The sequence below is a fragment of the Cavia porcellus genome, unplaced genomic scaffold, assembly GCF_034190915.1.
Source record: "Cavia porcellus strain 051 isolate PalLab524CR breed Dunkin Hartley unplaced genomic scaffold, mCavPor4.1 scaffold_3, whole genome shotgun sequence".
In the NCBI taxonomy this organism is placed as follows: Eukaryota; Metazoa; Chordata; class Mammalia; order Rodentia; family Caviidae; genus Cavia; species Cavia porcellus.
The window spans coordinates 119,382,912-119,394,109 of NW_026947486.1; the positions used below are offsets into that span (position 1 = coordinate 119,382,912).

The 11,198-nt window shown below is 53.5% G+C and overlaps 1 protein-coding gene across 1 annotated transcript; it reads left to right on the forward strand.

Moving 5' to 3' along the window:
- Positions 1 to 276: 276 nt before the first annotated feature.
- LOC101788347 (DDB1- and CUL4-associated factor 12-like protein 2) lies at positions 277 to 1,728 on the forward strand. The gene has a single exon (XM_005000066.1). It carries the CDS (start codon positions 277 to 279, stop codon positions 1,726 to 1,728), a length of 1,452 nt encoding a protein of 483 aa, XP_005000123.1.
- The last annotated feature ends 9,470 nt before the right edge of the window (positions 1,729 to 11,198 follow it).

The window sequence follows — 11,198 nt, forward strand, 5'->3', positions numbered from 1 at the left end:
TGTCCTTGGGTCTTCCTTATGTCTTGACCACCCGCAGGTGGCATCACCACCCTTACCTACCTCACCCGCCGGGCGCCACACTCCGCTTTCTCCAGCAGCACCTTCCTCACCCAGCTGCCACCCTCGCTCGCTCGCTCGCCGTCCAGGTACACAGGACGCCGTTGGCAGAGGGACCATCCGCTGCCCAGCCTCTTGGCCCTTGGGACCCGGCTCTCCTGACTGAGGAGGAGACACCACTGTCCCTTGCTTGGTGCGCCAGGTGTGCGGACAGTCACCATGGCCACCTGTCTTGGCGCCAGCGATCAACCCAGCCTCGGCAGAGGCAGCAGAGACTCGAGCTTCAGGAGTGTCACGGTGCCACAGCAAGAAGGTTTCAGGACGGAGAGAGGGGTCCCCCGGAGCTGGACCCAGGCGGGCCCCTCGGGCAGGTCCTCACACACCTTGCGCCTCCAGGAGCAGGAGCAGGCGGGGAGTCGCTCGTTGGTGCACTATCTGCAGCACCGCGCCCTGGGCATGCGGGGCCGCCCCAGTCTCCAGGGCGTCAGGGGCCAAATGGGCTGCAGGTTAGCGTCCCAACTGCCAGAGCTGCTGACCGAACGCCGGCTGCACCTGGGCGCAGTGGACAAGGTGTTCTCGTCGCAGTGGCTGAATGACCGCCAAGTGGTGTGTGGCACCAAGTGCAACACCCTCTTCATGGTGGATGTGCACTCCGACCACGTCACTCCCATCCCCCTGCTGCAGGACAGGCGGCCCAGATGGTACCGGGTACACCCTGCCTCTGGCATCCGCGCCATCGAGCTGAATCCCTCCAAGACGCTACTGGCCACGGGGGGCGAAAATTCCAACAGCCTCGCAGTCTATCAGCTGCCCATGCTAGACCCCGTGTGCGTGGGCGACCGCCGTGGCCACAGGGACTCCATCACCTCCATGGCGTGGATCAGTGACGCCGCGGTCGTGAGTGGCTCTTGGGACGGCTCCTTGGCAGTATGGGAAGTGGATCCTGACAGGCTGACTGGCAGCACGGCTTGCAGCAGTGAAGCGAAGGTCCCACCATATGCCCATATCCGTCCAAGGAACAAAGAGCTCATCCCTGGATCCAGCATCCACTATGGCAACTCCAAGGTGCAAGCCGTGGCTTTCGGTGGTAAGAGACAGGAGCTGGCAGCAGTGTCCCTGGATGGCTACTTCCACCTGTGGAAAGCCCAGAGCACCCTGACCAGGCTGCAGTCTTTTAGCCTGCCCTTTGACCAAGAAAACACGTGCCTCAGCTACTCGGAGGAATTGTCCCTTTATGCCGTGGGCTCCCAGTCACACGTCTGCTTATTGGATCTGCGCAAAGGCCACCCCAATATCGGGGTCAGGCCCGTGTGCAACATAGAGGATGGCATTGGTGTGTGCTCCATGAGCTTCCATCAGCATATCATTACCATGGGCACGGGCCACAGCTGCCTGATATTCTTTGACATCCGCAAACGCAGGTTCCTGGAAGAGATGTCTGCGACCAGCCCAGAGTCCCTTTTTGAGCCCACAGGCAGGAAGCTCAGACTCTCCTGTAGCAAACACTGGGCCGACCAGGATGACCACTGGATGAATTATTACCCCAGTATCCAGGACATCCCTTACGGGATCTACACCCACTGCTACAACTGGCCTGAAATGAAGCTGTTCATGGGAGGAGGGCCTCTGGCCTCAGAACTGCGTGGGAGCTATGCAGGCCTCTGGAGCTAAGGACAGCTGCCTCCTCCTCCAAGTACCTTCATTTCCTTTTCAGTTCAGTCTAACTTTCCCTCTCCAGGCTGCATTTGTGAGTCTTCACTGTGTCTTTTGTCTTTCAGGTGGAACACCCTGCCAGTGGGCTTCGGAGAGATGGAGATCTTTGATCAAATCAAAAGTTGAGTTTCAATCTTTCTTCTCCTTCCTGACACCATCTGTCTGAATTTCCATACAAACATCTGGCGTTAGTGTTTAATGCCGTATTTTTTCACCAGTGCACGTCCGCAGCACGTTAACCATTGCTTTCCTGGAGAGGAGGTGGTGTGGACACCTCACATAATTAACTGAACAGACAGTTTAGGTTAATCCTCAGTGACCCTCCGTCCTGACCCATTCACATATTCTGTCTGGAAGAGATACTGCCATTGCCCTACAACTGTATTCCTTTTCTGTTTTCTTCTTACTGCTACGAGAACAGAAACGTTTCAGTTATTGATTTATCGAGTTTTTGTGACAGACAATATATACCTTTAATTTTGGACATATTCTAACAGTCTTTGGGCGTCTGTGCTGAGAATTAATTCGTCCTGTAGCGCATATGCAGTGTGAAAATCAATTCCAGTTCTATGTGGTGTACTCTTAGAAGCATTTCACTGGCTCACTGTGATAGAAGTGTACGGAGTGTGTAGTGCATGTCCCCGGTACTCAAGTGTTTCGGTAAAGTTTATTGTCTTGGAATAAGAATCATCACGGAATCTTGTGTTCCTATGGGAATCCCAGTTGGTCTGAATGTTTTTGGGTCCACAAAGGTGTTGCTGATTCGAATGTTCTGAATTACCTGAAAGATGTGTTGTGTGTTTTCTGCTGCTTTCAACAGATTGCCCTGATTCTTTCGCACATCAGTCACAGCGCCTCCTGCATCCATAAATTTACTGCTATGCATACACAGCACTGGAAACGAGTCTTTAGGCTCATGAATGTTTAGAGATTTCTCTAGTCTATTTTTCAGTAAATAACCAGAAGCACCTCCCTTGAGAGTGCTTGAACGTGAGTATGTATTTGCTAAAGTAATTCCTGAAGGGTTACCCAGTGTCTTTGTGGTCTACCTTCCCCTAGGTATGAGGGGACTTTTAGGGTATTTCTGAGGTTGTTGTGGGACACAAGGACAATGCTTACAGGGGAAATGACTTTTGCCATGCTGGGTCTGATTTTTAAGAATAAATGCAGGGCGGAGGGAGGTTGGTAGCCCACGCCTATTATCCCAGCACTGGGGAGGTTGAGGCAGGAGGTTTGCTGAAATTTCAAAGTCAGCCTGGGACACAAAGTGAGTTCAAGGCCAACCTGGACCACCTAGTAAAATCCCCTCTCAGAAAGACCAAAAAAAAAAAAACCCAAAAAAACAAAACAAACAAACAAACAAAAAAACAAACACAAAACCAGAAAAAGAAAGGTAGAACTGAAAAAACTGTATGAACGTACAGCCTCTGTGTTGGTGGTGTGAAAACAGGGTGCCTGGGTGTTTGCACTGCTGGACAGGTCCAGAAAAGTTTTCCTGGGGCTAGCCTGGCTTAGAGAGCCTTGTACAGAGTTGGTGTGTGGGAGGGGGAGCGGAGCTGAATCAAAGTTTTCCTAAAGAACAGGTGTAGAACTTTAGCCACCCCACCAGCCTCAGTCAGGCAGGGAATCTAAGCTAAGAGGAGGGAGCTGGGGATGGAGCCACAAGGTAGGGAGGGCAGTCCCAGCCCTGGAGGGAAAGGAGGAGGAGGGAGGAGGAGCAGGGCTCCCAGAGGGGAGAGCAGGCCAACTCCCTATGAGCATGTCAAAGGGCAGCCCAGGAGGCAGGAGGGAGCTGGGGGGTGCTCTCCAGGGCCTGAGAGGACTGAGGGCCACCAAGGCAGAGGATCCCCTCCCCACCAGTCCAATTCCTCCTTCAGGCCCATTGTCTCTGCTGCTTGGCTTCCGGGTAGCACTGACCCACCCTAAGGCTGCTGGTGTTTGCAGGCTGACTCTGGTGCCAAGCCTGTGGCAGTGTTCTTTAGCCTCCAGCCTCACTGCACTGCAGGGTATTTATACTGCCTAGCTCTCTGGGGCTTTTGGATGCTCTGAGTCCCTGAATGGACAAGTAGGCTGCCAAGGGAAAGGTTCCCAGGTCAGATTCCTTTGTAAGCTGACCGAGTAAGCCTTTCCAGTACTCCTGTGGAAGTCTCCTATGTTCCCATGTCAGAGACTTACTGCATTTTCTTGCCTGGGGACAAAGCCATACTCCTTTAGTGTCTGGTCTATTTCACTCAACATACCCTCCACGGGCAAAAAGCCAAAGCAAACTGCACCAAAATAAAACCAGGGGTAAGAAAACAAAAGTTTGTTAAAGTAGAGGTCCCCGAGCCATGACACTGAATGTCTGCGGCAGGCTTGAGAATGTCCCCTTGTGAGAGGAAGCCCAAGTGGAAGGTAGAAAGCTCCTCTCTGGGTTCCCTTGCCTTGCCTTGCCTCAACAGCCGCTGCCTCCTTGCTCAGGTGCCTTGACCTGGCCTGCATCTGACTGCCTCTAACCCTCAGCAGGCAGGGCTGGGCTCCTCCTGCCTTGGGCTCTGCAGAGCGCTGGGCCCCTTCCAGGGTGGATGCAAAGAGTCCCAGATCCTCACTGTGCTCAGGGGTTGACAGGACCACTGGGGAGTTGAAGACGGAGATGGAGGAGGAGGAGGAGCGGGAGGAGGAAGAGAGGACTAGGAGGAGGAGGAGGACGACGAGGAGGAGGAGAAGGTAGAGGGGTTGGAGCAGGAGGAGGAAGAGAGGACCAGGAGGAGGAGGAGGCAGAGGAGAAGAAGGAGGAGGAGGAGGAGGAGGAGGAGGACGAGAGGGATAGGAGGAGGAGGAGGAGGAACAGGAGGAGGGAGAGAGGACCAGGAGGAGGAGGAGAGGACTAGGTAGGCAGAGCAGGTAGAGGAGGAGCAGGACTAGGAGGGAGAGGACTAGGAGGAGGAGGAGCAGGAGTAGCACTAGGAGGAAGGGGAGGAGGAACAGGAGGAGGAGGACTAGGAGGAGGAGCAAGATGAGGAGGAGGAGCAGCAGGAGGAAGACAGGACTAGGAGGAGGAGGTGGAGGAACAGGAGGAGGAGGAGCAGGAGAAGGAGCAGGAGGAGGATCAAAAGGAGGATCAGGACGAGGAGGAAGAGGAGGATGTGAAAGAGAGGACTAGGAGGAGGAGGAGCAGGACTAGGAGGACCAGGAGAAGAGCACTAGGAGGAGGAGGAGGAGGAGGTGGAAGAGAGAATCAGGAGGAGGAGGAGCAGGAAGAGGAGGACCAGGAGGAGGAGTGGCAAAGCGTGGTGGCAGAAGTGCTTAGCCCTAGCACTCCAGTGGGAAGGTGGGGGTGGGGGCAAAAAACTCCTCCAGGTGCCTCTCATTTTCAACAGCTCTTCTGAGCAGGGACCCCCTGCAGCCACGCCCTCCTGTGCTGGCTGCCAGCCCAGGATGCTTGCTGGAAGCCTGGATGCCAGCGCAGCCTGTTTCTTCCCTGCTGCACCCCTGCCAGCAGCAGCGGAAGCAAGTGGGCAGAGCAGCAGCCTCCAGGAGGGAGGGCCCAGTGCGCTGCTGTCCTGCAGGCTGGGAGGGCAGAGCACTGCTCCACCTGCCTCAGGCAGTGGCAGGACCTGCCTGCCCCCTGCCCAGCGCTGTGCGCCTGTCTCCAGGGGCTCAGACTGCTTCCTGCCCAGCCCCAGCCCCTTCCAGAGCTGATGCCCTCCTCAGCCAGCTTGTGCCCACACTGTCCCTCAGGGCCTTGTCCTGCTTGTCTTCCCTGCTGCTGTCCTGCAGGCCTTGGGGCCCCTAAGCCCCACCTTGCGTGTGGCACCTCCTGTGCCTCTTGCTGTGGAACTTATGGCCCATGGCCACCTGGAAAACTGAGCTAGAGGGGCACTTGGGCAACTTCCATGAGATGGAAAATGCCTTGGAGCAGGGGATCTTTGATTTGTCTGGAAAACTTTTTGGAGGCGGTTGGATTAATGTCTGTGTATTGAGGCTATGACCATGGGATTAGTGAGTGGTGGTGGGATTAAGGGTGCCTCACCCTGGGTGTAGGTGGCACAGATCAATAGGTTTAAAGCCTGGGTAGAAAATGAAGTGAGATTGGGATGCCTGCAGCTAGTGTTGCTGCTTGCTGCTCCTCTGGCCTTCTGCCTACCATGCCATGAGCTGTTTCTCATCTGTGCTGCCCCTCTGCCATGCTCCTCCTTGCATGGGCGCACCTCCTGTGTCCCTGGCTTGGGGGTCGGGGGCCACCTCCACTTTCCTCTGGTCCAAGGCCCTCACCTGGGAATTCCTGGCCATTCCCAGCCTCTGGAGACAAGGGCTCCAGTTGCACTTGGGCAACTTGCTTGGGAATGCAGGGTCCCTGCACCAGGAGACACGGGTGGTGCCCAGTGGGCTCACTCAGCTGGGGCGGGCCCAGGAGCCTGGGCTGGCTCAGAGGAAGATGGCTGATGGCTGATGGCTGATGGCTCAACGTAGAGCTGCTGGACCTCCTGTGGGACCTGCTGCAGAAGAAGCAGGACAGGTGGGCACGGGACCCTCCTAGTCTGGTAGCTCGGGCGTAGCCCTGGGGTGGGGTTGGACCCTGCCTGTCCATCTTTCCCTGGTCCTCAGGAGCTCAAGGCACAGCTCTCCGGCCTACATTGCCCTCCCCAGCCTGAACAGTGTGAGGAAGCTTCCTTGTTTGTACTCCGCATGCCTCTCCCAGGACTCTGCTCTGAGTGTCTCAGGAGGTGAGGAAGAGCTTCTCTATGGCTCCCCTGATAGTGGGAGACCCCTCCTGGGCTCCACCAGAGACACAGTCACAGAGACAGAGACAGAGACAGAGACAGAGACAGAGACATAGACACCACGGAGATTCCAGCTGGTAGCCTGAAGCCCTCCCCTCAGAATCCTAGACAGCAGAAACGGGGCCCATGGGGTGCAGACTGGGCCAACACAGGGCTGTGACATGGAGTGTCGGTGTCGCTCCCGGCCTGCAGGAAGAACACGCGACAGATTCTGACGGTGTGCAATCTTGCCTTTATTTGTCTCCGCGTGGGCCCCGCGAGGCCTCCGCTCTGCCACCAGCCCTTTCTCGCCGGTGGACTTTCTCTATCTCTCTCTGTGCTTCTCTCTCGTAGCGGGAGAGGCACTCACTTTTATAGGGTAACAGTGGCCAATCAGTTCAAAGCGCGCGATGCGGGCTGACTGGCTAACTTCAGTTGTTGCTAGGCAGACTATCTTACAGAGCGGGTTGTTTAAGTCGCCAGGGCAATCAGGGGGCAGGAAGCAGGCGCCAACTTGGCTCACTCGATGGGAGGGGTAATTTAGCTCAGGCTTTGCTCCTTTCTACAAGCCTCACGTCCGCCAAGTAAAGCGACCAGTGTTGGCCACGGCTCCCAACATCTCCCCCTATTTTATTTACTTTGAATGAATGTATGCATCGCAGCCCGCCCTGGATCGAGTGCAGAGGCTTATGCCCTGTGTTGAGGCCCACCGTAGGCCCTTGGCTTGGACCCTGGTCGGCCGTCCCCGGGTCCACCAAGGCCTTGAGACCCTCGTCCTTTTTCCAGGGCCAGGAGTGAACTGGACGGAACCTGGATGCACATAGGCATGCACTCATGCCCCTCCGTGTGATCCCCTCGGAGAGACATCTAGATCTGGGCAGATTCTAGTAATCCAGCGGCTTTCGTGCAGTATGGGGTAGGGCCTGGCTTAGGTCGAGTCGTGCTGGGGAGGCATGCTCTTACCCGTCATTGACTCACCTACCCTGCTGTGTGGTGTCAATAGGGAAGGAGTGCGGAAGACCCGCCACATCTAGACCCGGTCGTAGGCCAGTCGAGCGAGCCATGCGTAAGCCTGGGGGTCATTGTGCCCATCACGGGCTGCTGCCAGGGCCGCATGGGAAACCAGGCGTACTTGATGCCGGGCCGCCGCAAGGCGCCCATTAATAAATGATGTGACCCATCGGAGCAAGCATGGTCCTATAAGTAAGAGCAGAAGCAAGGAGCACAGGGGACCTAACAATGGTAAAATATAGGGGAGCAAGCCATTCCAGGCTCCCCAAAAGGGATTGTCTTGTAGTTCTTTTCTTCTCTTTTCTAGGTCTTCTTGCAGTTTCTTTAATCGGTCTCAAACGATTCCGGACTTGTTGGCATAAAAGCAGCATCTTTCCTGTAAGGCAATACAGATACCTCCCCTCTCTACAGTGAGTAGATCTAGGCCCCTTCTATTCTGCAGAACAACCTCTGCAAGGGAATCAATTTGATCTTGTATCTCCTGAAGGGTTCTCTCAACTATAGACATGTCTTCTATCAATTGCTTGGATAACTGAGTATATTTGGTTAATGAAACTCCTAGGCCCGCAGTCCCGGCGGCCAGGGCTCCAGTTATCCCCAGACCAGCCAAGAGAGGTAAAATCAGCACATCTCTCTTATGTCTTTTTATAAAGGTGTCCACAGCTGGGATGGGCATGGGTTGGTCCCCAGGGACAATACCAATGTCAGGCAACAAGTAAGCTAGGCCACATAGGCCGGTCCAATTACTGGGCAGGTAGGTATAAGCATGACCATTGCTGCAAGCAAATACTTTGCCAAAGGGGGCACATAGCGGCGAGCTACTACTTACATTGGTTATGGACTCACACGAGGTGACTGCCAGCGCTCCAACAACAATATCATAACTATTATTTTGTGGGTATTTTTGGAAACAGGATGCATTAAACTGTCCCATAAACTGGACCCGAAATGGAGGCCCATGTGAGCAATTATAGGGTGTGCTATAATTGTAAGGTTCACTTTCATAGTCTCTAAACGGCATGGCCAGCGGCCATGATTCTCCCATCATCATACACAGCCAACAATCGGAGGCCAGCCCTGGGTCAGTAAGATTGAGTGCTTTGTGGGTAGCCTCTAATATGGATTCAGTAGCGGGGTCAAGGTTAATGCCTCGGGATTTTGGGCGTAGGAGTGGATGGTAATTGACTTCAGGGAACGGATTTAATTGTTCCCATCGCTCGATGACCTGTTCCTGCCGGTACTGGTCTTGGACCCCTCCACTGTCAGAGATGTGAACGGGAGCGGTCATAGACCAACAGACCGTTTCTCCAACCTCTCCATTACAACCTGACTGCATGAATGGAGAACCGCCTACAGCAGCGGGAATATGGTTAGGGGCAACAGGGCTTTTAGTTGTAGTTAGCGTTGCCATCCAATAGGTTGTACTCTTAAGTTTGCATTGTTTTGTCTCTGTATAGCATGTAACATGCATGGATTCCTCAAACTTAGTGCAGGGACATGTGGCGAGATCACCAGGCCCTGAGGGACTCACCTTAGGCTTAAGTATGCACTGATAGGATGGTTGACTAAATCCTCCTGCAGTGGAGGGGTACACAACTGAGAATGCTGTTTTATCCCCACAATCGGTCCCTGGTCCTTTTTTGGCGCTAGGTGGTATACTGCTTACCGTGCCACCTCCGCAATCGCACGGACTGCCAAGAAGGCTCGTGCGAAGATCTATTCCAGAAGTGGGGCCCCTCAGCCCCGCATGTACCATACTTATCCTGAGGAGTGCTAGGACAACGCCCCCAATGAAAAAAGCAGCCTTTTTCGGGTTCATCTGGCTGTCAGGCCTGCTGCTGGTCTCCGGCAGGACAGGATTAGTCTTCAGTCGAAGGGCTTGTCGCACGCGTCAGTCTTTCTGGGACCCACAATGGTTCTCGTCCCGGTTCCTGTGGGAAAACACAAACCGCACCTCGGTTCCAGCTGACTACCGGATCCGGGCCCATCCATTGTCCCGTCAGGACATCTTTCCATTTTACCCATCCCTTATTGCTAGGAGATGGATTACAATGCTCCATAGCCGGGGGGTGGTTGTTATTGTTCAGGTTTAAAAAATTGTATGTGAATAGTGCCATGGATAGCCGTGCCTTTGGGGGCAGGCCCTGGCCTACTCCCCCTTTTTGTTTATATAAGATTTCTTTGAGGCTTTTGTGAGCTCTTTCAATAATTCCTTGGCCTTGAGGATTATATGGGATCCCATGTTTTAAGTGTACTTCCATAGTCTTACAGAACTCATTGAAGGCTTTTCCTGTATAGGCTGGTCCGTTGTCTGTCTTTAATATTTTGGGCTTGCCCCACGCGGCCCAAGCTGCTAAGCAGTGATTGATTACATTAGATACCTTTTCACCTGTCTCTGCAGTTGCGAATATAATATGAGAACAGGTGTCCGTGGAGACATGGACATACTTAAGAGATCCAAATTCTGTTATGTGTGTGACATCCATTTGCCAAATATCGCCAGGGATCAACCCTCTGGGGTTAACCCCCATCGATATGGCAGGCGTGTGTGTGGCGCATGAGCTGCACAGTCGCACGATGTCCTGCGCGTCAGCCCTGGAGATGCGGTACTGGTTGGCTAGCGTCCTGGCATTGACATGGAATTTGTCATGGAACTGACGGGCTTGCTCTATTGGAGATAACATATTGAAAATCCATAACGGGCGAGTGGCCGCGTCAGCAGCCGCATTGCCCTGTACCATGGGCCCTGGTAGGTGTGTATGTGCTCTTATGTGAGTGATGTATATTTTGTTGTGTCTATTTATGAGCAATGTCTGGATAGACAAAAACAAGTTAGTTACTTTGGAGGTTAGTTTAATTGGGCCTGCAGTCTCAAGGACCTGTATGGCATTGACAACATATTTTGAATCAGAAACAATATTAAGGGCCCCTGGGAACTTCTCGAGGACAGTTTGTACAATTTGTAACTCCACCACCTGTGGTTGATCTGGTTCAAACTGTATGTTAACTGGAGGCATGCCTGAGACCACATAGGCCCCTATCCCGGTTTTTGACCCATCAGTATAGACTGTTGTTGCAGGAGTAAGGGGTGCAGGGGTGGTGATTTTTGGAAATATCACCAGATGTTGAGTAATAAACTGTAGTATAGGGTCCTTAGGGAATTGATTGTCTATCTCCCCAAGAAATACACATCTCAGGATGGCCCAAGTATCTATGCAAGCAGTCAGAATTTTTATTTGAGAAGCGGTATAACGCACCCGAATAGTGTGAGGCGTGGAGCCAAAATGCTGGATGGCTCTACTATGTGCCTCCAGAGCCAGAGAAGCAACTGCTTCCGGGTAATGTTCAATAATCTTGGCAGGTGAAACCTTAGGGTGCACCCACAGAAGTGGTCCTTTCTGCCAAATCACTGCCGTGGGCTGGGAACTGGTCTGCAACAAGCAGACCTCAAAAGGCTGTTCTGGGTCAATTCTCTGTAATGTAGCTTTGCTTAGGGCCTCTTCTATCTTCTTTAGAGCAACTCTGGCCTCTGGGGTGAACTCTCTAGGGGAGGCAATATCCGGATCCCCTCTCAGGAGATCAAACAGGGGCTTTAAGTCCGAATTAGGGATGTGCAAGTAAGGTCTGATCCAATTTATATCTCCCAGTAACTTTTGCATGTCATTTAGGGTTGTA